The following is a 27,699-nucleotide window of genomic DNA, read 5'->3' as shown; positions in this document are numbered from 1 at the left end:
GAACCCAACCGTCTTTTAAGTTATCTTCTGTCCTTACATCATGAAAAGCTTTTAATGCAATAAGTTGTGTTTTTATTTGGTGCACTGCTTTGTTCCCATTTAGTGTCATTTACTTTTCCCAAATGAGGGAATGGAACCCACACCTTGGGCAGGTCCCAAGAAAGATCACGTGTTCTGCTTACATCAGAAGGTACTATCAACACCACGGCAAAATTACAACAGCACATCTACCAGACCCAAATGTAACTGGATCAGTACCACAGAAGTCTTTGAAGTGTGCGAAACCCAAGAAAATGTACGTGTTGAAGCTGCATCATTTACTATCAATGCCACAGCAGGTACAACATCATCTAACAGAATTTTCAGTAACTGTCAATACCACAGAGTCAGTGTGTGATCCCAAGAAAGATCCGTGTCCTGCTACATCATCTACTATCAATACCACAGCTGATACAACACCTCAGCTAACGTTAGAGATCACAGTAAGTGTCAGGCAGTCACAGAGGGGTGTGCGATCCCAGCTAAAGACCCACGTGTTCTGCTATATCAGAAACTATCAATACCACAGCCAGTACAACACCTCAGCTACAGAATCCACAGTAGCTGTCAATGTCACAGAATAATCAAATTTTGAAGGTGACCCCAAAAAGACCACGTGTCCTGCTACATCAACTACTTTCAATACCCCAGAGCATTACAACACCTCAGCTACAGAATCCACAGTAAGTGCCAATACCACAGAGGTGTGGACCCCAAGAAAGATGTGTGACACATGCTGTATTAACTGAACCAAAACCACAGCAAGACCACAGATTTCTCGTTGATCCCCAGAAAAGTCCATGTGTCCTGCTAATGTGTACAAAACTACAGAATGAAATAATTTCCATACATTGCGACCCAGCTGAATACAACACCTCAATGACATTAACCACTTAATCACAGTGTCAGTACCACAGAGGGGTAGTGTGTGATCCCAAGAAAGATCCAACGTGTTCTGCTACATCAACTACCAATACCAAAATGCTGATTTTGTACAACACCTCAGCTCCAGAAACCACAGTAAGTGTCAATTACCACACGAGGGAGTGTGTGATCCCCAAGAAAGATCCCACGTGTCCTGCTACATCAACTACTATCCAATACCACAGCTGAGTACTGTCAATACCACACAGGGAGTGTATCCCAAGATAACCACAGTGTCATGTGTCAGTACCATCAAGATTACACCTCGTGTGCCATCCCATCCCCAGAAAAATCCCACTGTGTACTATTAAGACGTGGGTACGACATTCACCTCCTACCTGCCAATACCACAGCTGGGTGTGCACCACCTCAGCTGCACAAACCTATCATATCAGTAACGTGTCAAATACCACAGAGGGCCAGTATGCCATCCCATCAGAAGATCCCACCTGTTCTGCTACATCAAGTACTGTAAATGAACACCACAGCCAAACGCCATACAACACCTCAATTACAGAACCCACAGTAACTGTCAATACCACAGAGGGTGTGCGACCCCAAAAGATCCCATGTGTGGACTGCTACAATCACTACTATCAATACCACAGCTGAGATCAATTTTGTCAGCTACAGAATCCACAGAGACTGTCAATGATCACAGAGGAGTGTGGCGTCCCAAGAAAGATCCCACGTGTCCTGCTACATCAACTACTATCAATACCACAGCCGGTACAACTCCTCGGCTACAGAATCCACAGTAAGTGCCAATATTCCAAAGATACCTTACTGCTGCATGACCCCAAGAAAAGATCCCATGTTCCCCAATGCTATTAAAAACTGAAAATATCCACCTTCAATGTTTTACAACACCTCAGCTAACCCTCTTTTGTTGGCTGCCAATATCTGAGGGTGTGCGACCCCAAGAAAACACCCAAACTTGTTTGCTAGATCAACTACTATCAATACCACAGCAGAGTAACACCTCAGCTACAGAATCCACAGTAGTGTCAGTACCACAGAGGTGTGTGCCCCAAATAGATCCCCATGTGTCCTGCTACATCATGTCTACTATCAATCCCAAAGCTGAGTACAACACCTCAGCCACTTTAGAACCAACAGTAACTGTCAAGCCACAGAGACGTGTGCGATCCCAAGAAAGATCCATGTGTCCTGCTACATCAACTACTATCAATGCCACAGCTGATTACAACACCTCAGCTACAGAATCCACAGTAGCTGTCAATGTCACAGAGGAGTGTGCGATCCCAAGAAAGATCCCCACGTGTCCTGCTACATCAACTAAAATCAAGTACCACAGCGACTTACAACACCTCAGCTTGCAGAATCCACAGTAAATGCCAATACCACAGAGAGGAGTGTGGGCCCAAGAAAGATCCATGTGTCCTGCTGCATCATTACTACTATCAATACCACACCGCTGAGTACAACACCTCAGCTACAGAGATCCACAGTCCAGCTGTCAATGTCACAGAGGGTGTGCGATCCCAAGAAAAGATCCCATGTGTACTGCTGCATCAACTACTATCAGTACCACAGCGAGTACAACACCTCAGCTAACAGAATCCACAATAAACAAAAATACCACAGAGGGAGTGTGCAATCCCAAGAAAGATCCCACGTGTCCTGCTACATCAACTACTATCAATACCACAACATTATTATTACAACACCTCTGCTACAGCAGAATCCACAGTAACTGTCAGTACCACAGAGGGAGTGTGCGATCCCAAGAAACTTTTTTAGATCCCACGTGTTCTGCTACATCAACTACTATCAATACCACAGCAGAGTACAACACCTCAGCTACAGAATCCACAGTAAGTGTCAATACCACAGAGAATGTGCAATCCCAAGAAAGATCCCACGTGTCCTGCTGCATCAACTACTATCAATACCACAGCTGGAGTACAAAACCTCAGTTGCTGTCAGAATCCACAGTAAGTGTCAATACCACAGAGTGTGTGCGATCCCAAGAAAGATCCCCTTCGTGTTCTGCTACATCAACTACTATCAATACCACAGCTGAGTACAACACCTCAGCTACAGAATCCACAGTAGCTGTCAATGTCACAGAGGTTTTGCAGTCCCAAGAAAGATCCCACGTGTCCTGCTACATCAACTACTATCAATACCACAGCAGAGTACAACACCTCAGCTACAGAATCCACAGTAAGTGTAATACCACAGAGGGAGTGTGTGATCCCAGAAAAGATCCCACGTGTCCTGCTACATCAACTACTATCAATACCACAAAAGAGTACAACACCTCAGCTACAGAATCCACAGTAAGTGTCAATGCCACAGAGGGTCATTTGCGATCCCAAAGAAAGACCCCACGTGTCCTGCTACATCAATAACTACTATCAATACCACAGCTGAGTACAACACCTCTGTTAATACAGAAACCACAGTAAGTGTCAATACCACAGAGGGTGTGCAGTCCCAAGAAAGATCCCGTGTTCTGCTACATTAACTACTGTCAATACCACAGCAGAGTACAACACCTCAGCTACAGAACCACAGTAACTGTCAATACCACAGAGGGAAATCCCAGAAAGATCCAAGTACCATGTGTCACCTCGGCTGCAGAATCCACAGTACTATCAATACAGAGACAGCTATGTACAACACCTCCAGCTACAACAGAATACCACAGTAAGTGTCAATACCACACAGAGAGTGTGCGATCCCAAGAAAGATCCCACGTGTCCTGCTACATCAACTACTATCAATACCACAGCTGAGTACAACACCTCAGCTACAGAATCCACAGTAAACTGTCCAATACCACAGAGGGAGTGTGCAATCCCAAGAAAGATCCCATGTGTCCTGCTACATCAACTACTATCAATACCACAGCAATGAGTACAACACCTCAGCTACAGAATCCACAGTAACTGTCAATGCCACAGAGGGTGTCAGACCCCAAAAAGATCCCACGTGTCCTGCTACATCAACTACTATCAATACCACAGCAGAGTACAACACCTCAGCTACAGAATCCACAGTAATTGCCAATACCACAGAGGGTGTGTGCGATCCCAAGAAAGATCCCACGTGTTCCTGCTACATCAACTACTATCAATACCACAGCAGAGTACAACACCTCAACTACAGAATCCACAGTAAGCTGTCAATGCCACAGAGGAGTGTGCGATCCCAAAAAGATCCCCGTCCTGCTACATCAACTACTGTCAATACCACAGTGTACAACACCTCAGCTCAGAATCCACAGTAAGTGCCAGTACCACAGAGGGAGTGTGACAAGAAAGATCCTCACGTGCATCTCCAGCTACATCAACTACTATCAAATACCACTGCTGAGTACAACACCTCAGCTCAGAATCCACAGTAACTGTCAATGTCACAGAGGAGTGTGCGACCCAAGAAAGATCCCACGTGTCCTACTACATCAACTACTATCAATACCACAGCAGAGTACAACACCTCAGCTACAGAATCCACAGTACTAGTGCCAATACCACAGAGGGAGTGTGGATCCCAAGAAAGATCCCACGTGTCCTGCTTATATCAACTACTATCAATACCACAGCAGAGTACAACACCTCAGCTACAGAATCCACAGTAACTGTCAATGCCACAGAGGGAGTGTGCGATCCCAAGAAAGATCCCACGTGTCCTGCTACATCAACTACTATCAATACCACAGCAGTACCAACAACACCTCAGCTACAGAATCCACAATAATGTGTCAATACCAGAGGGAGTGTGCGATCCCAAGAAAGATCCCACGTGTCCTGCTACATCAACTACTATCAATACCACAGCAGAGTACAACACCTCAGCTACAGAATCCACAGTAACTGTCAATACCACAGAGGGAAGTGTGCGACCCCAAGAAAGATCCCATGTCCTGCTACATCAACTACTATCAATACCACAGCAGAGTACAACACCTCAGCTACAGAATCCACAGTAAGTGTCAGTACCACAGAGTGTGTGATCCCAAGAAAGATCCCACGTGTTCTGCTACATCAACTACTATCAGTACCACAGCTGAGTACAACACCTCAGCTACAGAATCCACAGTAATGTCAATACCACAGAGGGTTTTTGCAACCCCAAGAAAGATCCCCGTGTCCTGCTACATCAACTACTATCAGTACCACAGCAGAGTACAACACCTCAGCTACAGAATCCACAGTAAGTGTCAATACCACAGAGGGAGTGTGCGACCCCAAGAAAGATCCCACGTGTCCTGCTACATCAACTACTATCAATACCACAGCTGGTACAACACCTCAGCTACAGAAACCACAGTAAGTGTCAGTACCACAGAGGGAGTGTGCGATCCCAAGAAAGATCCCACGTGTTCTGCTACATCAAGTACTATCAACACCACAGCAGAGTACAACACCTCAGCTACAGAACCCACAGTAACTGTCAATACCACAGAGGGAGTGTGCGATCCGAAGATAGATCCCACGTGTCCTGCTACATCATCTACTATCAATACCACAGCTGAGTACAACACCTCAGCTACAGAATCCACAGTAATTGTCAGTACCACAGAGGGAGTGTGTGATCCCAAGAAAGATCCCACGTGTTCTGCTACATCAAGTACTATCAATACCACAGCAGAGTACAACACCTCAGCTACAGAATCCACAGTAAGTGTCAATACCACAGAGGGAGTGTGCGACCCCAAGAAAGATCCCACGTGTCCTGCTACATCAACTACTATCAATACCACAGCTGAGTACAACACCTCAGCTACAGAATCCACAGTAAGTGTCAATACCACAGAGGGAGTGTGTGATCCCAAGAAAGATCCCACGTGTCCTGCTACATCAACTACTATCAATACCACAGCAGAGTACAACACCTCAGCTACAGAATCCACAGTAAGTGTCAGTACCACAGAGGGTGTGCGATCCCAAGAAAGATCCCACGTGTCCTGCTACATCAACTACTATCAATACCACAGCAGAGTACAACACCTCAGCTACAGAATCCACAGTAAGTGTCAATACCACAGAGGGTGTGCAATCCCAAGAAAGATCCCACGTGTCCTGCTGCATCAACTACTATCAATACCACAGCAGAGTACAACACCTCAGCTACAGAATCCACAGTAGCTGTCAATACCACAGAGGTGTGCGATCCCAAGAAAGATCCACGTGTCCTGCTACATCAACTACTATCACCACAGCAGAGTACAACACCTCAGCTACAGAATCCACAGTAGCTGTCAATACCACAGAGGAGTGTGCGATCCCAAGAAAGATCCACGTGTGTCTGCTACATCAACTACTATCAATACCACAGCAGAGTACAACACCTCAGCTACAGAATCCACAGTAAGTGCCAATGCCACAGAGGGTGTGCGATCCCAAGAAAGATCCACACGTGTCCTGCTACATCAACTACTATCAATACCACAGCAGAGTACAACACCCAGCTACAGAATCCACAGTAAGTGTCAATGCCACAGTCACAGGGAGTGTGCGATCCCAAGAAAGATCCCACGTGTCCTGCTACATCAACTATTATCAATACCACAGCAGAGTACAACACCTCAGCTACAGAATCCACAGTAGCTGTCAGTACCACAGAGGGAGTGTGCGATCCCAAGAAAGATCCCACGTGTCCTGCTACATCAACTACTATCAATACCACAGCAGAGTACAACACCTCAGCTACAGAATCCACAGTAGCTGTCAATGTCACAGAGAGGGTGTGCGATCCCAAGAAAGATCCCACGTGTCCTGCTGCATCAACTACTATCAATACCACAGCTGAGTACAACACCTCAGCTAGAATCCACAGTACAACAATACCACAGAGGAATAAAAGCTCAAGAAACTCCACAGCTGAGTGTCAACAAGCCACAGAGGGTGTGTAATACCCCAGAGGGAGTGTGTGATCCCAAGAAAGACCCACGTGTTCTGCTACATCAACTACTATCAATACCACAGCAGAATACAACACCTCAGCTACAGAATCCACAGTAGCTGTCAATACCACAGAGAGAGTGTGTGATCCCAAGAAAGATCCCACGTGTCCTGCTACATCAACTACTATCAATACCACAGCAGAGTACAACACCTCAGCTACAGAATCCACAGTAAGTGTCAATACCACAGAGGGAGTGTGCGATCCCAAGAAAGATCCCACGTGTCCTGCTACATCAACTACTATCAATACCACAGCAGAGTACAACACCTCAGCTACAGAATCCACAGTAAGTGTCAATACCACAGAGGGAGTGTGCGACCCCAAGAAAGATCCCACGTGTTCTGCTACATCAACTACTATCAATACCACAGCTGAGTACAACACCTCAGCTACAGAATCCACAGTAGCTGTCAATACCACAGAGGTGTGCGATCCCAAGAAAGATCCCCATGTCCTGCTACACATCAACTACTATCAATACCACAGCAGAGTACAACACCTCAGCTACAGAATCCACAGTAGTGTCAATACCACAGAGGGAGTGTGCGATCCCAAGAAAGATCCACGTGTTCTGCTGCATCAACTACTATCAATACCACAGCTGAGTACAACACCTCAGCTACAGAATCCACAGTAGTGTCAATGCCACAGGGAGTGTGCGATCCCAAGAAAGATCCCACGTGTTCTGCTACATCAACTACTATCAATACCACAGCAGAGTACAACACCTCAGCTACAGAATCCACAGTAGCTGTCAATGCACAGAGGAGTGTGTGATCCCAAGAAAGATCCCACGTGTCCTGCTACATCAACTACTATCAATACCACAGCAGAGTACAACACCTCATCTACAGAATCACAGTAAGCTGTCAATACCACAGAGGAGTGTGCGACCCCAAGAAAGATCAATACCGTGTCCTGCTACATCAACTACTATCAATACCACAGCTGAGTTCAACACCTCAAGCTACTATCAACCACAGCAGAGTACAACACCTCAGCTACAGAATCCCACAGTAAGTGTCAATACCACAGAGGAGGTGTGCGATCCCAAGAAAGATCCCACGTGTCCTGCTACATCAACTACTATCAATACCACAGCAGAGTACAACACCTCAGCTACAGAATCCACAGTAAGTGTCAATGCCACAGAGGGTGTGCGATCCCAAGAAAGATCCCACGTGTCCTGCTACATCAACTACTATCAATACCACAGCAGAGTACAACACCTCAGCTACAGAATCCACAGTAAGTGTCAATACCACAGAGGTGTTAATGCGATCCCAAGAAAGATCCCATGTGTCCTGCTGCATCAACTACTATTAATACCACAGCTGAGTACAACACCTCAGCTACAGAATCCACAGTAGCTGCCAATGCTACACAGGGAGTGTGCAATCCCAAGAAAAGACCCACACGTGTTATGCTGTCAACTACTATAGAGAGTGTCAACTACTATCAGCTACAGAATCCACAGTAAGTGTCAATACCACAGAGGAGTGTGCGATCCCAAGAAAGATCCCATCATCAACTACTATCAATACCACAGTCAACACCTCAGCTACAGAATCCACAGTAGCTGTCAATACCACAGACAGGAGTGTGTGATCCCAAGAAAGATCCCACCTGCTACATCAACTACTATCAATACCACAGCAGATTACAACACCTCAGCTACAGAATCCACAGTAAGTGTCAATGTCACAGAGGAGTGTGCGATCCCCAAGAAAGATCCCACGTGTCCTGCTAAAATCAACTACTATCATTACCACAGCAGAGTACAACACCTCAGCTACAGAATCCACAGTAGCTGTCAATGCCACAGAGGGTGTGCAATCCCAAGAAAGATCCCACTTGTCCTGCTACATCAACTACTATCAATACCACAGCAGAGTACAACACCTCAGCTACAGAATCCACAGTAGCTGTCAATACCACAGAGGAGTGTGTGATCCCAAGAAAGATCCCACGTGTCCTACTGAATCCTACCCACAGACGTGTCCTGCTACATCAACTACTACCACAGCTTAGTACAACACCTCAGCTACAGAATCCACAGTAAGTGTCAGTACCACAGAGGGTGTGCGATCCCCAAGAAAGATCCCATGTGTCCTGCTACATCAACTACTATCAATACCACAGCTGAGTACAACACCTCAGCTACAGAATCCACAGTAAATGTCAATACACAGATGGAGTGTGTGACCCCAAGAGGATCCCACGTGTGCTATCAACTACTATCAATACCACAGCTGATCAACACCTCAGCTGTCCTGCTGTCAATCAACCCAAGAAAATCCCACGTGTCCTGCTACATCAACTACTATCAATACCACAGCAGAGTACAACACCTCAGCTACAGAATCCACAGTAAGTGTCAATACCACAGAGGGAGTGTGCGACCCCAAGAAAGATCCACGTGTCCTGCTACATCAACTACTATCAATACCAACTAGTACAATCATCTACAGAATCCACAGTAAGTGTCAGATACACCAGAGGGATAGTGATCCCAGAAAGATCATGTGTCCTGCTACATCAACTTCTATCAATACCACAGCAGAGTACAACACCTCAGCTACAGAATCCACAGTAAGTGTCAATACCACAGAGGGAGTGTGCGATCCCAAGAAAGATCCCACGTGTCCTGCTACATCAACTACTATCAATACCACAGCAGAGTACAACACCTCAGCTACAGAATCCACAGTAGTGTCATTAACTACTATCAATACCAATGCCACAGAGAATCCGTGTGTGATCCCAAGAAAGATCCCACGTGTCCTGCTACATCAACTACTATCAATACCACAGCAGAGTACAACACCTCAGCTACAGAATCCACAGTAGTGTCAATGCCACAGAGGTGTGTGCGAATCCCAAGAAAGATCCCACGTGTCCTGCTACATCAACTACTATCAATACCACAGCAGAGTACAACACCTCAGCTACAGAATCCACAGTAAGTGTCACTGCACAGAGTACAATCCCAAGAAAGATCCCACTGTCCTGCTACATCAAGTACTATCAATACCACAGCTGAACAACACCTCAGCCCACAGTAAGTGTCAATACCACAGAGGAGTGTGCGATCCCAAGAAAGATCCCACGTGTCCTGCTACATCAACTACTATCAATACCACAGCAGAAAGATCCCACGTACAACACCTCAGCTACAGAATCCACAGTAAGTGTCAATACCACAGAATCCCAGGAGTGTGCAATCCCAAGAAAGATCCCACGTGTCCTGCTACATCAACTACTATCAATACCACAGCAGAGTACAACACCTCAGCTACAGAATACCACAGTAGCTGTCCAATACATCAACTAGAGGAGTGTGTACAACACCTCAGCTAAGAATCCACAGTGTCAATGAACAGAGGGAGTGTGCGATCCCAAGAAAGATCCCACGTGTCCTGCATCAACTACTATCAATACCACAGCAGAGTACAACACCTCAGCTACAGAATCCACAGTAAGTGTCAATACCACAGAGGAGTGTGCGATCCCAAGAAAGATCCCACGTGTCCTGCTACATCAACTACTATCAATACCACAGCAGAGTACAACACCTCAGCTACAGAATCCACAGTAAGTGTCAATACCACAGAGGAGTGTGCGACCCCAAGAAAGATCCCACGTGTCCTGCTACATCAACTACTATCAATACCACAGCAGTGTCCAACACCTCAGCTACAGAATCCACAGTAAAAAATCAATACCACAGAGGGAGTGTGATCCCAAGAAAGATCCTGTGTCGTGTCCTGCTACATCAAGTACTACTATCAATACCACAGCAGAGTACAACACCTCAGCTACAGAATCCACAGTAACTGTCAATACCACAGAGGGTGTGCGATCCCAAGAAAGATCCCACTATGTACCACAGAAGAGAGTACAACTGCTACAGAATCCACAGTAAGCTGTCAATGGACACAGGGAGTGTGTGACTCCCATGTCAATACCACAATACCACAGAGTACAACACCTCAGCTACAGAATCCACAGTAAGTGTCAATACCACAGAGAGAGTGTGTGATCCCAAGAAAGATCCCACGTGTCCTACTACATCAACTACTATCAATACCACAGCAGAGTACAACACCTCAGCTACAGAATCCACAGTACAGTGTCAAACACCACAGAGGGAATCCAGTAAGTGAAGGAGTGTGCGATCCCAAGAAAGATCCCACGTGTCCTGCTACATCAACTACTATCAATACCACAGCAGAGTACAACCTCAGCCTCAGCTACAGAATCCACAGTAAGTGTCTTGATTACATCATCTACAATACCACAGAGGTCAGTGAGTGTGCGATCCCAAGAAAGATCCCACGTGTCCTGCTACATCAACTACTATCAATACCACAGCAGAGTACAACACCTCAGCTACAGAATCCACAGTAAACACCAATACCACAGACAGTAACTGTGTGCGATCCCAAGAAAGATCCCACGTGTCCTGCTACATCAACTACTATCAATACCACAGCAGAGTACAACACCTCAGCTACAGAATCCACAGTAAAGTGTCAATACCACAGAGGAGTGTGTCATCCCAAGAAAGATCCCACGTGTCCTGCTACATCAACTACTATCAATACCACAGCAGAGTACAACACCTCAGCTACAGAATCCACAGTAAGTGTCAGTACCACAGAGGGAGTGTGTGATCCCAAGAAAGATCCCACATGTCCTGCTACATCAACTACTATCAATACCACAGCAGAGTACAACACCTCAGCTACAGAATCCACAGTAACTGTCAAGGGAGTGTGTCCCAAGAAAGATCACACGTCCTGCTACATCAACTACTACAATACCACAGCAGAGTACAACAACTCAGCTATAGAATCCACAGTAAGTGTCAATACCACAGAGGGAGTGTGCGGCCCCAAGAAAGATCCCACGTGTCCTGCTACATCAAGTACTATCATTGCCACAGCAGAGTACAACACCTCAGCTACAGAATCCACATAAGCAAATACCACAGAGGGTGTGTGATCCCAAGAAAGATCCCAACAACTACTATCAATACCACAGCAGAGTACAACACCTCAGCTACAGAATCCACAGTAAGTGTCAATACCACAGAGGATGTGGAAGAAAGACCCCACGTGTGCTGCATCCCTACTATGAAAGATCCAGTGTACAACACCTCAGCATCAACTACTATCAATACCACAGAGGAGTGTGCGAGAGTACAACACCTCAGCTACAGAATCCACAGTAGTGTCAATACCACAGAGGAGTGTGCGATCCCCAAGAAAGATATCAAACACCACAGAACCATACAACACCTCAGTGTCCACTGCTACCACATCAACTACATCAACTACTATCAATAGCACAGAGTACAACACCTCAGCTACAGAATCCACAGTAAGTGTCAATACCACAGAGGGAGTGTGCGATCCCAAGAAAGATCCCACGTGTCCTGCTACATCAACTAAAATCAGTACTACAACACCTCAGCTAATTGTAGTTACCCTAAGAAAGATCCCACGTTGAATAATATAACTACTATTCAATACCACAGCAGAGTTGACAACACCTCAGCTACAGAATCCACAGTAGTGTCAATTACCACAGAGAAAGATCCCAAGTGTCCTGCTACATCAACTACTATCAATACCACAGCAGAGTACAACACCTCAGCTACAGAATCCACAGTAAAACCAATGCCACAGAGGGAGTGTGCGATCCCAAGAAAGATCCCACGTGTCTTGCTTCATCAATAAATATCAATACCACAGTAGAGTACAACACCTCAGCTACTGAATCCACAGTAACTGTCAATCCCACAGAGGTAGTGTGCAATCCCAAGAAAAATCCCACTTGTCCTGCTACATCAACTACTATCAATACCACAGCAGAGTACAACACCTCAGCTACAGAATCCCAGTAGCTGTCCAATACCACAGAGGGTGTGCGATCCCAAGAAAGATCCCACGTGTCCTGCTACATCAACTACTATCAATACCACAGCAGAGTACAACACCTCAGCTACAGAATCCACAGTAGCTGTCAATACCAGAGGATCCCAAGTGTGTGATCAACCCAAGACCACAGAGTACAACACCTCAGCTGAATCCTAAGTGTCAATACATCAACTACATCAACTACTATCAATACCACAGCAGAGTACAACACCTCAGCTACAGAATCCACAGTACTTGTCAATACCACAGAGGGAGTGTGTGATCCCAAGAAAGATCCCACGTGTCCTGCTACATCAACTACTATCAATACCACAGCAGAGTACAACACTCACACCTCAGTAAGTGTCAGAGATCCACAGTATCCAGTGTCAGTCACCACAGAGGCTGAGTAGAAAACCACAGCAGACCCAAGAAAGATCCCAAGAAAGATCCCATTTGTCCTGCTACATCAACTACTATCAATACCACAGCAGAGTACAACACCTCAGTACACAGAAAGAAAGACCCAGTGTCCTGCATCAACTACTATCAATACAGCTGAGACAACACCTCAGTTTGTGTCAATGCCATCCCAGAGGACTATCAATACCACATCTGCAATCCCAAGAAAGATCCCATCCTGCTCCATCAATACAACAATACCACAGCAGCTCAACACCTCACTACAGAATCCAGTAAGTGCCAATACCACAGAGGGAGTGTGCGACCCCAAGAAAGATCCCACGTGTCCTGCTACATCAACTACTATCAATACCACAGCAGAGTACAACACCTCAGCTACAGAATCCACAGTAGCTGTCAGTGCCACAGAGGGAGTGTGTGATCCCAAGAAAGATCCCACGTGTCCTGCTACTTCAACTACTATCAATACCACAGCAGAGTACAACACCTCAGCTACAGAATCCACAGTAAGTGTCAGTACCACAGAGGGAGTGTGCGACCCCAAAAAAGACCCCACGTGTCCTGCTACATCAACTACTATCAATACCACAGCTGAGTACAACACCTCAGCTACAGAATCCACAGTAAGTGTCAGTACCACAGAGGGAGTGTGCGATCCCAAGAAAGATCCCACGTGTTCTGCTACATCAACTACTATCAATACCACAGCTGAGTACAACACCTCAGCTACAGAATCCACAGTAGAATGTCAACACAAAGACCCACGTGTCCTTCAGCTACACAGTACCACAGCAGTACAACACCTCAGCTACAGAATCCACAGAATCCACAGAGGGAGTGTGATCCCAAGAAAGATCCCAGCTGCTACATCAACTACTATCAATACCACAGCTGAGTACAACACCTCAGCTACAGAATCCACAGTAGCTGTCAATTTGCCACCACAGAAGAGTGCAATCCCAAGAAAGATCCCAGTACGTCCTGTCATCAACTACTATCATCATCACAGAATCCACAGTAAGTGTCAATACCACAGCTGAAAGATCCCACAATCACTACTCAATTCCACAGAGTACAAATCCACTACAGAATACAGTAAGTCAATGTACCACAGAGGAGTGTGCGATCCCAAGAAAGATCCCACGTGTCCTGCTACATCAACTACTATCAATACCACAGCAGAGTACAACACCTCAGCTACAGAATCCACAGTAGCTGTCAGTACCACAGAGGAGTGTGCGATCCCAAGAAAGATCCCACGTGTCCTGCTACATCAACTACAATAATACACAGCAGAGTACAACACCTCAGCTACAGAATCCACAGTAAGTGTCAATACCACAGATTCCCCAAGAAAGATCCCACGTGTCCTGCTACATCAACTACTATCAATACCACAGCAGAGTACAACACCTCAGCTACAGAATCCACAGTAAGTGTCAATACCACAGAGGGAGTTGTGCGATCCCAAGAAAGATCCCACGTGTCCTGCTACATCAACTACTATCAACCACAGCAGAGTACAACACCTCAGCTACAGAATCCACAACACCAATACCACAGAGGTACAAGAAAGATCCACGTGTCCTGCTACATCAACTACTATCAATACCACAGAGAGTAGTGCGACCCCTCAGCTAAGAATCCACAGTAATTGAAGAGGGATCCCCAAGAAAGATCCTGTCTGCATCAACTACTATCAATACCACAGCTGAGTACAACACCTCAGCTACAGAATCCACAGTAGTGTCAATGCCACAGAGGAGGGTGTGATCCCAAGAAAGATCCCAGAATATGTCCTGCCACATCAAGAAAGATACTATCAATACTATACAGCAGAGTACAACACCTCAGAATGTACAGAATCCACAGGTAGCTGTCAATACCACAGAGGGAGTTGTGATCCCAGTTCTGCTACATCAAGACTATCAATACCACAGCAGAGTACAACACCTCAGCTACAGAATCCACAGTAGCTGTCATCCCAAGAAAGATCCTGCATCAACTACTCAATACCACAGCAGAGTAGCTATCAGAACCACAGTAAGAGTACAACACCTCAGCTACAGAATCCCACAAAGATCCCAGTGTTTGTTGCAACACCTCAGGTAAGTGTGAATACCACAGAGGGAGTGTGTGACCCCAAGAAAGATCCCACATGTCCTGCTACATCAACTACTATCAATACCACAGCAGAGTACAACACCTCAGCTACAGAATCCACAGTAAGTGTCAGTACCACAGAGGAGTGTCCTGAAAGATCCCACGTGTCCTGCTACATCAACTACTATCAATACCACAGCAGTAGTAAACACCTCAGCTACAGAATCCACAGTAAGTGTCAATACCACAGAGGAGTGTTTGCGATCCCTAAGAAGATCCCACAGTGCCCTGCTACATCAATCCCAGACTATCAATACTATCACAGCAGAGTACAACACCTCAGCTACAGAATCCACAGTAGTGTCAATACCACAGAGGGAGTGTGCATCCCAAGAAAGATCCCACGTGTCCTTTTACATCAACTACTATCAGTACTACAGCAGAGTACAACACCTCAGTTACAGAATCCACAATACCTGTCAATGTCACAGAGGGAGCGTGCAATCCCAAGAAAGATCCTACATGTCCTGCTACATCAGCTACTGTTAATACCACAGCAGAGTACAACACCTCAGCTACAGAATCAACAGTAACGGCCAGTACCACAGAGGGAGTGTGCGATCCCAAGAAAGATCCCACGTGTCCTGCTACATCAACTACTATCAATACCACAGCAGAGTACAACACCTCAGCTACAGAATCCACAGTAGTGTCAGAACAGAGGAGCGTGTGATCAAGAAAGATCCCACGTGTCCTGCTACATCAACTACTATCAATACCACAGCAGAGTACAACACCTCAGCTACAGAATCCACAGTAACTGCAATCCCACAGAAATCCCAAGATCCCCACTTGTCCTGCTACATCAACTACTATCAATACCACAGCAGAGTACAACACCTCAGCTACAGAATCCACAGTAAGTGTCAATACCACAGAGGAGTGTGTGATCCCAAGAAAGATCCCACGTGTCCTGCATCATCAACTACTATCAAGCAGAGTACCAATCCACAGTAACTGTCAATACAACCCACGTGTCCTGCTACAGAATCCACAACACCTCAGTAACTGCTCAAGAAAGATCCCACCCTGCTACATCAACTCAACTAGAGTACAACACCTCTATCAATACCACAGAGGAGTGTAGACAAGAAGATCCCAAGCTACCAATATACAATACAGAATCCCAGAAGAAAGATCCCCAAGAAAGATCCCACGTGTCCTGCTACATCAACTACTATCAATACCACAGCAGAGTACAACACCTCAGCTACAGAATCCACAGTAATTGTCAGTACCACCAGAGGCTACAGAATCTCACAGTGTGTGATCCCAAAAAAGATCCCAAGAAAGATGTCCTGCTACATCAACTACTATCAATACCACAGCAGAGTACAACACCTCAGCTACAGAATCCACAGAAGTGTCAATACCACAGAGGTGTGTGATCCCAAGAAAGACCCCACGTGTCCTGCTACATCAACTACTATCAGTACTACAGCAGAGTACAACACCTCATCTACAGAATCCACAGTAAGTGTCAATACCACAGAGGGATTGTGCAACCCCATGAAAGATCCCACGTGTCCTGCTACATCAACTACTATCAATACCACAGCTGAGTACAACACCTCAGCTACAGAATCCACAGTAAGTGTCAATACCACAGAGTGTGTCAGTACCGATCCCAAGAAAGATCCCACATGTCCTGCTACATCAACTACTATCAATACCACAGCAGAGTACAACACCTCAGCTACAGAATCCACAGTAAGTGTCAGTACCACAGAGGGAGTGTGCGATCCCAAGAAAGATCCCACGTGTCCTGCTACATCAACTACTATCAATACCACAGCAGAGTACAACACCTCAGCTACAGAATCCACAGTAAGTGTCAATACCACAGAGGAGTGTGCGATCCCAAGAAAGATCCCACGTGTCCTGCTACATCAACTACTATCAGTAATACCACAGCAGAGTACAACACCTCAGCTACAGAATCCACAGTAGTGTCAATACCACAGAGGAGTGTGCAATCCCAAGAAAAGATCCCCCGTGTCCTGCTACATCAACTACTATCAATACCACAGCAGAGTACAACACCTCAGCTCCTGCAAAATCCACAGTAAGTGTCACAGTAAGTGTCACAGAGGGAGTGTGCAACCCCAAGAAAGATCCCACCCTGCTACATCAACTACTATCAATACCACAGCAGAGTACAACACCTCACAGCTACAGAATCCACAGTAGCTGTCAATGCCACAGAGGGTGTGAATCCCAGTAAAAGATCCACGTGTCCTGCTAAGAAAGATCAACTACTATCAATACCACAGCAGAGTACAACACCTCAGCTACAGAATCCACAGTAGCTGTCAATACCACAGAGGTGTGTGCGATCCCAAGAAAGATCCTGTCCTGTCCTGCTACATTAACACCTATCAATACCACAGCAGAGTACAACACCTCAGCTACAGAATCCACCTGTAAGTGTCAGTACAGAGGAGTGTGTGATCCCAAGAAAGATCCCACGTGTCCTGCTTCAACTACATCAACTACTATCAATACCACAGCAGAGTACAACACTTCAGCTACAGAATCCACAGTAAAGTGTCATCAACTACCACAGAGGGAGTGAATCCACAGTAGCTGATCCCAAGAAAGATCCCACGTGTCCTGCTACATCAACTACTATCAATACCACAGCAGAGTATTACAACACCTCAGCTTACAGAATCCACAGTACCACAGAGGGAGTGTGCTGTCCCAGTCCTGCCACAGAGGGAGCTGCTGAATCGAGTAAGTCCCAAGAAAGATCCCATGTGTCCTGCTACATCAGCTACTATCAATACCACAGCAGAGTACAACACCTCAGCTACAGAATCCACAGTAAGTGTCAGTACCACAGAGGAGTGCTAGTGTGCGATCCCAAGAAAGATCCCACGTGTCCTGCTACATCAACTACTATCAATACCACAGCAGAGTACAACACCTCAGCTACAGAATCAACAGTAAGTGTCAGTACCACAGAGGATCCCCAGTGTGCTACATCAATCCCAAGAAAGATCCCACGTGTCCTGCTACATCAACTACTATCAATACCACAGCAGAGTACAACACCACAGCTACAGAATCCACAGTAGCTATCAATACCACAGAGGAATCCAGTTTGCGATCCCCAAGAAAGATCCCCACGTGTCCTGCTACATCAACTACTATCAATACCACAGCAGAGTACAACACCTCAGTACAACACTCATCTACAGAATCCACAGCTGTGTCAGTACCACAGATGTAATTGTCAGTCAACCACAGAGGAGTACAACACCTCAGCTAGTGTGAGAGGAGTCCCAAAGAAAGATCCCACATGTCCTGCTAAATCAAGTACTATCAGTATCACAGCAGAGTACAACACTTCAGCTACAGAATCCACATTAAGTGTCAGTACCACAGAGGGAGTGTGCGTCCCTAAGAAAGATCCAACGTGCCCTACTACATCAACTACTATCAGTACCACAACAGAGTACAACACCTCAGCTACAGAATCCACAGAGCTGAGTAGCTGATCAGTGTCCTGCTAATCAACTAGATCAGACCACAGGAGTACAACACCTCAGCTACAGAATGCAGATCCCAAGAAAGATCCCATCCTACTTGTCCTGCTACATCAACTACTATCAATACCACAGCAGAGTACAACACCTCAGCTACAGAATCAACACAGTAAGTGTCAGTACCACAGAGGGAGTGTGCGATCCCAAGAAAGATCCCATGTGTCCTACTACATCAACTACTATCAATACCACAGCAGAGTACAACACCTCAGGTACAGAATCCACAGTAAGTGTCAGTACCACAGAGGGAGTGTGCGATCCCAAGAAAGATCCCACATGTCCTGCTACATCAACTACTCTTAGTACCACAGCAGAGTACAACACCTCAGCTACAGAATCCACAGCAGCTGTTAATACCACAGATGTAGTGTGCAATCCCAAAAAAGATTCTACTTGTACTGCTACGTCAACTACTATCAATACCACAGCAGAATACAACACCTCAGCTACAGAATCCACAGTAGCTGTCAATACCACAGAGGGTGTAGCGAAAGATGCAATCCCAAACACCTCAAAGATCCCACTTGTCCTGCTACATCAACTACTATCAATACCACAGCAGAGTACAACACCTCAGCTACAGAATCCACGTGTCCTGCTACATCAACTACTATCAAGTAACAGAATCCACAGTAAGTGTCAGCTGTCAATAACTGCACAGTCAGTACCACAGGGAGTTTGTGATCCCAAGAAAGATCCCATGTGTCCTGCTACATCAACTACTATCAGTACCACAGCAGAGTACAACACCTCAACTAGTGAATCCACAGTAAGTGTCAGTACCACAGAGGAAGGATGTGATCCCAAGAAAGATCCCACGTGTCCTGCTACATCAACTACTATCAATACCACAGCAGAGTACAACACCTCAGCTACAGAATCCACAGTAATTGTCAGTACCTCAGAGGGAGTGTGTGATCCTAAGAAGGATCCTACGTGCCCTGCTACATCAAGTGCTTTCAATACCACAGCAGAGTACAACACCTCAGCTACAGAATCCACAGTAATTGTCAATGCCACAGAGGGAGTGTGTGATCCCAAGAAAGATCCCACGTGTCCTGCTACATCAACTACTATCAATACAATACAACACACAGAATCCACAGTAAGCTGTCAGTACAACACCTCCCACGCCAGAATCAACACAGTACCACAGCAGCTTTCAATGCCACAGTGGGAGTGTGTGATCCCAATAAAGATCCCATGTGTCCTGCTACATCAACTACTATCAGTACCACAGTAGAGTACAATACCTCAGCTATAGAATCTAAGTGCCAGTAAACTGTTAATGCCACAGAGAGGCAGAATGCAATGCCAGTACCACAGAGGAGTATTATCAAGAAAGATCCCATGTGTCCTGCTACATCAACTACTATCAATACTACAGTAGAGTACAACACCTCAGTTACAGAATCCACAGTAAGCGCCAATACCACAGAGGGAGTATGTAATCCCAAGAAAGATCCCACGTGTCCTGCTACATCAACTACTATCAGAACCACAGTACAGAGTACAATGTCCCTCAGCTCACAGAATCCACAGTACAACACCTCGTTTCAATGCCACAGAGGGAGTGTGCAATCCCAAGAAAGATCCCATGTGTCCTGCTACATCAACTACTATCAATACCACAGCAGAGTACAACACCTCACCAGAATCAGCTGTCAGTACAGAATCCAAGAAAGATCCAGTAGCTGTCAATACCACAGAGAGTACAACACCTCAACGGTCCCAAGTACCACAGAAAGATCCCAAGAAAGATCCTGTGTCCTGCTACATCAACTACTATCAATACCACAGCAGAGTACAACACAACTACAGAATCAGAGTACAACACCTCAGCTACAGAATCCACAGTAGCTGTACAGAATACCACAGAGGAGTGTGCAATCCCAAGAAAGATCCCACGTGTCTTACTACACGTCAAACTCAAATACAGTACTATCAATACCACAGCAGAGTACAACACCTCAGCTACAAAATCCACAGTAAGAATGTCAGTACCACAGAGGGAGCTTTTGTCCCATATGACCTACTGTCAATACCACAGAAACAACACCTCAACTATCAACAGTAAGTGCCAGTGAGGAGAGTCCTCCCATGTCCTGCTACATCAACTACTATCAGTTACCACAGCACCTCAAGAGTACAACACCTCAGCTACAGAATCAACACATCAATACCACAGCAGTCAGTACCACAGAGGGAGTTTGCGATCCCAAGAAAGATCCCACGTGTCCTGCTACATCAACTACTATCAATACCACAGCAGAGTACAACACCTCAGCTACAGAATCTACAACAAGTGTCAGTACCACAGAGGGAGTTTGCGATCCCAAGAAAGATCCCACGTGTCCTCCTACATCAACTACTATCAATACCACAGTAGAGTACAACACCTCAGCTACAGAATCCACAGTACAGTAATTGTCAATGTCCCAAGAAAGATCCATGTGTGCTACATCAACTACTATCAATACCACACAACACCTCAGCTACAGAGGAAAGATCCCATGTGTCCAGTCACCACAGAGGGAGTGTGTGATTCCAAGAAAGATCCCTCCACGTGTCCTGCTACATCAACTACTATCATACCAAGCAGAGTACTATACAGAATACCACAGAGGGGAGTGTGTGATCCCAAGAAAGATCCCACTACAACACCTCAGCTCAATATCACAGCATACAAAATCCACAGTAAGTGTCAGTACCACAGAGGTTCAGCTACAGAATCCACAGTGTGCCACAGACCCCAGAAAGATCAAACGTGCCCTGCTACATCAACTATTATCAATACCACAGCAGAGTACAACAACTCAGCTACAGAATCCACAGTAGTTATGTATACCACACAGGGAGTGTGCGATCCTAACAAAGATCCCTCGTGTCCTCCTACATCAACTACTATCAGTATCACAGCAGAGTACAACTCCTCAACTACAGAATCTACAGTAGCTGTCAATACCACAGAGGGAGTTTGCAATACCAAGAAAGATCCTACTTGCCCTGCTACATCAACTACTATCAATACCACAGCAGAGTACAACACCTCAGCTACAGAATCCACGGCAAGTGTCAGTTTCACAGAGGGAGTGTGCAACCCCAAGAAAGATCCCGCGTGTCCTGCTACATTAACTACTATCAGTACCACAGCAGAGTACAACACCTCAGCTACAGAATCAACAGTAGCTGTCAGTGCCACAGAAGGAGCGTGCAATCCCAAGAAAGATCCCACGTGTCCTGCTACATCAACTATTATCAATACCACAGCAGAGTACAACACCACTGCTACAGAATCCGCAGTAGCTATCAGTACCACAGGAGTGTGCGATCCCAAGAAAGATCCTACCTGTCCTGCTACATCAACTACTATCAATACCACAGCAGAGTACAACACCTCAGCTACAGAATCCACAGCAAAGAAAGTGTCAATACCACAGAGAGTACAACACCTCAGCTACAGAGAGGGAGTTGTGTGCATGTGCCTACGTGCCCTGACCCTAAGAAAGATCCGTGTCCTGCTACATCAACTACTATCAATACCACAGCAGAGTACAACACCTCAGCTACAGAATCCACAGTAGCTGTCAATGCCACAGAGGGAGTGTGCAATCCCAAGAAAGATCCCACAAGTGTCCTGCTACATCAACTACTATCAATACCACAGCAGAGTACAACACCTCAGCTCCACAGCAAGTGTCAGTTAGAATCAACAGTAAGTCCACAGTAGCTGTCTATGTCACAGAGGGAGCATGCAATCCCAAAAAAGATCCCACGTGTCCTGCTACATCAGCTACTATCAATACCACAGCAGAGTACAACACCTCAAGTACAGAATCCACAGCAAGTTTCAGTACCACAGAGGTAGTGTGCGACCCCAAGATAGATCCCATGTGTCCTACTACATCAACTACTATCAATGCCACAGCAGAGTACACCACCTCTGGTACAGAATCCATACTAAGTATCAGTACCACAGAAGGAATGTGCAATCCCAAGAAAGATCCCATGTGTCCTACTACATCAACTACTATCAATACCACAGCAGAGTACAACACCTCAACTACAGAATCCACAGTAAGTGTCCATACCACAGCAGAAGGGTGCAATCCCAAGAAAGACCACACGTGTCCTGCTACATCAACTACTATCACTACCACAGCAGAGCACAACACCTCAGCTATAGAATCCACTGTAGCTGTTAGTGCCACAGAGGGAGCATGCAATCCCAAGAAAGATTCCACTTGTCCTGCTACATTAACTACTATCAATACCACAGCAGAGTACAACACCTCAACTACAGAATCAACACAAGCTGTCAATGCCACAGAGGGAGTTTGTGATCCCAAGAAAGATCCTACTTGCCCTGCTACATCAACTACTATCAGTGCCACAGCAGAGTACAACACATCAGCTACAGTATCCACAGTAAGTGTCAGTACCACAGAGGGAGTGTGCGATCCCAAGAAAGATCTCGCATGTCCTGCTGCATCAGTTACTATCAATACCACAGCAAAGTACAACACCTCAGCTACAGAATCCACAGTACCTTTCAATGCCACAGAGGGAGTGTGTGATCCCAAGAAAGATCCCACGTGTCCTGCTACATTAACTACTATCAGTACCACAGTAGAGTACAACACCTCATTTACAGAATCCACAGTAACCGCCAATACCACAGAGGGAGTGTGCGATCCCGAGAAAGATTCCATGTGTCCTGCTTCATCAACTACTATCAGTACCACAGCAGAGTACAATACCTCAGCTACAGAATCCACAGTAGCTGTCAATACCACAGAGGGAGCGTGCAATCCCAAGAGAGATCCCATGTGTCCTGCTACATTAACAACTATCAATACCACAGCAGAGTACAACACCTCAGCTACAGAAATCACAATAAGTTTCAATACCATAGAGGGATTTTGCGATCCCAAGAAAGATCCCACATGTCCCATTATGTCAACTACTATCAATACCACAGCAGAGTACAACACCTCAGCTACAGAATCCACATTAAGTGTCAGTACCACAGAGGGATTGTGCGATTCCAAAAAAGATCCCACGTGTCCTGCTACATCAACTACTATCATTACCACAGTAGAGTACAACACCTCTGGTACAGAATCCACAGTAAGTTTCACTACCCCAGAGGGAGTTTGCGATCCCAAGAAAGACCCCACATGCGCTGCTACCTCAACCACTATCAATACCACAGCTGAATACAACACCTCAGCTACAGAATCCACAGTGACTGTCAATACCACAGAGGGATTGTGCGATCCCAAGAAAGATCCCACGTGTCCTGCTACGTCAATTACTATCAATACCACACCAGTGTACAACACCTCAGCTACAGAATCCATAGTAGCTGTCAATATCACAGAGGGAATGTGCGATCCCAAGAAAGATCCCACTTGTCCTGCTACATCAATTACTATCAATACCACACCAGTGTACAACACCTCAGCTACAGCATCCACAGTAGCTGTCAATATCACAGAGGGAATGTGCAATCCCAAGAAAGATCCCACGTGTCCTGCTACATCAACTACTATCAATACCACAGCAGAGTACAACACCTCAGCTACAGAATCTACAGTAGCTGTGAATACCACAGAGGAGTGTGCAATCCCAAGAAAGATCCCACGTGTCTTGCTACATCAAGTAAAATCAATACCACAGCAAAGTACAACACCTCAGCTACAAAATCCACAGTAAGTGTTAGTACCACTGAGGTTGTGTGCGACCCTAAGAAAGATTCAACGTGTCCTGCTACATCTACTATTATCAATACCACAGCAGAGTACAACACCTCAACTACAGAATCCACAGCAGCTGTCAATACCACAGATGGAGTTTGTGATCCCAAGAAAGATCCTATTTGCCCTGCTACATCAACTACTATCAATAACTCAGCAGAGTACAACACATCAGGTACAGAATCCACAATAAGTGTCAGTCCCACAGTGGGAGTGTGCGATCCCAAGAAAAATCTCGCATGTCCTGCTACATCAATTACTATCAATACCACAGCAAAGTACAACGCCTCAGCTACAGAATCCACAGTAATTGTTAGTACCACAGAGGGAGTGTGTGATCCCAAGAAAGATCCCACGTGCCCTGCTACATCAACTATTGTGAGTACCACAGCAGAGTACAACACCTCAGCTATAGAATCCACAGTAACTGTTAATGCCACAGAGGGAGTGTGCGATCCCAAAAAAGATCCCACTTGTCCTGCTACATTAACTACTATCAGTACCACAATAGAGTATAACACCTCATTTACAGAATTCACAATAAACGCCAATACCACAGAGGGAGTGTGCGATCGCGAGAAAGATCCCACGTGTCCTGCTACATCAACTACTATCAGTACCACAGCAGAGTACAATACCTCATCTACAGAATCCACAGTAGCTGTCAATACCACAGAGGGAAATCCCAAGAGAGATCCCATGTGTCCTGTTATATCAACTACTATCAATACCACAGCAGAATACAACACCTCAGCTACAGAATCCACATACTGTCAAGTGTCAATACCACAGAGGGATTGTGCGATCCCAAGAAAGATCCCGCATGTCCCGTTATATCAACTACTTTCAATACCACAGCGGAGTATAACACCTCAGCTACAGAATCCACATTAAGTGTTAGTACCACAGAGGGATTGTGCGATTCCAAGAAAGATCCCAAGTGTCCTGCTACATTAAGTACTATCATTACCACAGTGGAGTACAACACCTCTGGTACAGAATCCACTGTAAGTTTCAGTACCCCAGGGGGAGTGTGCGATCCCAAGAAAGATCCCACGTGCCCTGCTACATCAAGTACTATCAATACCAGAACAGAGTACAACACCTCAGCTAAAGAATCCACAGTAGCTTTCAATGCCACAGAGGGAGTGTGTGATCCCAAGAAAGATCCCACGTGTCCTGCTACATCAACTGCTATCAGTACCACAGCAGAGTACAACACCTCAGCTATAGAATCCACTATAACTGTTAATGCCACAGAGGGAGTGTGCAATCCCAAGAAAGATCCCACTTGTCCTGCTACATTAACTACTATCAGTACCACTGTAGGGTACAACACCTCATTTACAGAATCCACAGTAAGTGTCAGTACCATAGAGGGAGTGTGCGATCCCAAGAAAAATCCCATGTGTCCTGCTACATCAACTACTATCGGTACCACAACAGAGTACAATACCTCAGTTACAGACTCCACAGTAGCTGTCAATACGACAGAGGGAGTGTGCAATCCCAAGAGAGATCCCTTGTGTCCTGCTACATCAACTATTATCAATACCACAGCAGAGTACAACACCTCAGCTACAGAATCCACAATAAGTGTCAATACCACAGAGGGATTGTGCGATCAAAAGAAAGATCCCACATGTCCCGTTATATCAACTACTATCAATACCACAGCAGAGTACAACACCTCAGCTACAGAATCCACATTAAGTGTCAGTACCACAGAGGGATTGTGCGATTCCAAGAAAGATCCCACGTGTCCTGCTACTTCAACTACTATCATTACCACAGTGGAGTACAACACCTCTGGTACAGAATCCACAGTAAGTTTCAGTACCCCAGAGGGAGTGTGCGATCCCAAGAAAGACCCCACATGCGCTGTTACCTCAGCCACTTATCAATACTCACAGCTGAATACAACACTTCAGCTACAGAATCCACAGTGACTTTCAATACCACAGAGGGATTGTGCGATCCCAAGAATGATCCCACGTGTCTTGCTACGTCAACTACTATCAATACCACAGCAGAGTACAACACCTCAGCTACAAAACCCACTATGCAACTGTGAATACCACAGAGGGAGTGTGCAATCCCAAGAAAGATCTGATCCCAAGAAAGATCCACGTGTCCTGCTACATCAACTACTATCAATACCACAGTAGAGTACACAGTCCACAGGTACAGAATCAGTACAAGTGTGCAAAGAAAGATCACACTCAGCTACTGAATCTCCACAGTAGCCAATGCTACAGCAGAGTACAACACTAAGAATGTCAGCACACAGAGGGAAAATCCCAAGATCCACATGTCCTGCCAACTACTATCAATATCAGAAGAGTACAACACCTCAGCTCAGAATCCACAGTAAGCTGCCAATGCCACAGAGGGAGTGTGTGATCCCAAGAAAGATCCCACCTGTCCTGCTACCAACCACTATCAATACCACAGCAGAGTACAACACCTCAGCTACAGAATCCACAGTAGCTGTCAATGCCACAGAGGGAGTGTGCGATCCCAAGAAAGATCCCACGTGTCCTGCTACATCAACTACTATCAATACCACAGCAGAGTACAACACCTCAGCTACAGAATCCACAGTAGCTGTCAATGCCACAGAGGGAGTGTGCGATCCCAAGAAAGATCCCACGTGTCCTGCTACATCAACTACTATCAATACCACAGCATCAAGTAAGCTCAACTATCAATCCTGCTTGTCCTGCCAATACACAGCAGAGTACAACACCTCAGCTACAGAATCCACAGTAGCTGTCAATGCCACAGAGAGAGTGTGCGATCCCAAGAAAGATCCCACGTGTCCTCCACATACATCAACTACTATCAACTACCACAGAATCACAGCAACACCTCCCAAGAAAGACAATCACACTAGTGTCAATCCTGCGCCAATCCCAATGATCCCAAGAAAGATCCCACGTGTCCAGCTCCATCAACTACTATCAATACCACAGC

The 27,699-nt window shown here is 45.7% G+C and overlaps 4 protein-coding genes across 4 annotated transcripts; all 4 read left to right on the top strand.

Annotated features, from left to right (window-relative positions):
* The first annotated feature begins 2,483 nt into the window (after positions 1-2,483).
* On the top strand, positions 2,484-16,086 carry LOC136851836 (mucin-2-like). Its single transcript, XM_067126147.1, has 14 exons — positions 2,484-3,269; positions 3,476-3,639; positions 3,844-4,013; positions 5,251-5,615; positions 7,785-7,919; positions 8,192-8,379; positions 9,375-9,495; positions 10,999-11,170; positions 11,633-11,766; positions 12,094-12,288; positions 12,780-12,953; positions 13,319-13,522; positions 15,272-15,475; positions 15,748-16,086. The coding sequence occupies exons 1-14, from the start codon at positions 2,484-2,486 to the stop codon at positions 16,084-16,086; spliced, it is 3,351 nt and encodes a 1,116-aa protein (XP_066982248.1).
* Positions 16,087-16,922: 836 nt separating this feature from the next.
* Positions 16,923-18,916, top strand: LOC136851835 (uncharacterized). The gene is made up of 3 exons (XM_067126146.1): positions 16,923-17,003; positions 18,057-18,239; positions 18,617-18,916. The coding sequence occupies exons 1-3, from the start codon at positions 16,923-16,925 to the stop codon at positions 18,914-18,916; spliced, it is 564 nt and encodes a 187-aa protein (XP_066982247.1).
* A 58-nt stretch (positions 18,917-18,974) lies between these two features.
* Positions 18,975-21,391, top strand: LOC136851834 (uncharacterized). The gene is made up of 4 exons (XM_067126145.1): positions 18,975-19,176; positions 19,279-20,145; positions 20,491-20,676; positions 21,015-21,391. The coding sequence occupies exons 1-4, from the start codon at positions 18,975-18,977 to the stop codon at positions 21,389-21,391; spliced, it is 1,632 nt and encodes a 543-aa protein (XP_066982246.1).
* Positions 21,392-21,477: 86 nt separating this feature from the next.
* Positions 21,478-26,672, top strand: LOC136851832 (mucin-2-like). The gene is made up of 4 exons (XM_067126144.1): positions 21,478-22,516; positions 22,632-24,211; positions 24,601-25,522; positions 25,699-26,672. Exons 1-4 carry the CDS (start codon positions 21,478-21,480, stop codon positions 26,670-26,672), a joined length of 4,515 nt encoding a protein of 1,504 aa, XP_066982245.1.
* Positions 26,673-27,699: the final 1,027 nt, after the last annotated feature.

This window comes from Macrobrachium rosenbergii, chromosome 24, assembly GCF_040412425.1.
Source record: "Macrobrachium rosenbergii isolate ZJJX-2024 chromosome 24, ASM4041242v1, whole genome shotgun sequence".
Taxonomy (NCBI): Eukaryota; Metazoa; Arthropoda; class Malacostraca; order Decapoda; family Palaemonidae; genus Macrobrachium; species Macrobrachium rosenbergii.
This window is presented reverse-complemented; position numbering and strand designations above follow the sequence as displayed.

Coding starts and splice junctions, on each gene's coding strand:
- LOC136851834 (XM_067126145.1), top strand. CDS start 18,975: ATGCAGATCCCAAGAAAGATCCCATCCTACTTGTCCTGCTACATCAAC. Junction 20,146..20,490: donor TTCAATGCCACAGTGGGAGT/GTGTGATCCCAA, acceptor AATGTCCCTCAG/CTCACAGAATCCACAGTACA. Junction 20,677..21,014: donor AGCTGTCAATACCACAGAGA/GTACAACACCTC, acceptor TCAATACCACAG/AAACAACACCTCAACTATCA.
- LOC136851835 (XM_067126146.1), top strand. CDS start 16,923: ATGAAAGATCCCACGTGTCCTGCTACATCAACTACTATCAATACCACA. Junction 17,004..18,056: donor CCTCAGCTACAGAATCCACA/GTAAGTGTCAAT, acceptor TCAATACCACAG/CAGAGTATTACAACACCTCA. Junction 18,240..18,616: donor CCTCAGCTACAGAATCCACA/GTAAGTGTCAGT, acceptor ACTCATCTACAG/AATCCACAGCTGTGTCAGTA.
- LOC136851836 (XM_067126147.1), top strand. CDS start 2,484: ATGTGTACTGCTGCATCAACTACTATCAGTACCACAGCGAGTACAACA. Junction 5,616..7,784: donor CCTCAGCTACAGAATCCACA/GTAAGTGTCAAT, acceptor TCAATACCACAG/AGGAGTGTGCGACCCCAAGA. Junction 11,767..12,093: donor ACTCAGCTATAGAATCCACA/GTAAGTGTCAAT, acceptor TCAATACCACAG/AGGAGTGTGCGAGAGTACAA.
- LOC136851832 (XM_067126144.1), top strand. CDS start 21,478: ATGTGTCCAGTCACCACAGAGGGAGTGTGTGATTCCAAGAAAGATCCC. Junction 22,517..22,631: donor ACTATCAATACCACAGCAGA/GTACAACACCTC, acceptor TCAATACCACAG/CAGAGTACAACACCTCAGCT. Junction 24,212..24,600: donor CCTCAGCTACAGAATCCACA/GTGACTGTCAAT, acceptor TGCAATCCCAAG/AAAGATCCCACGTGTCTTGC.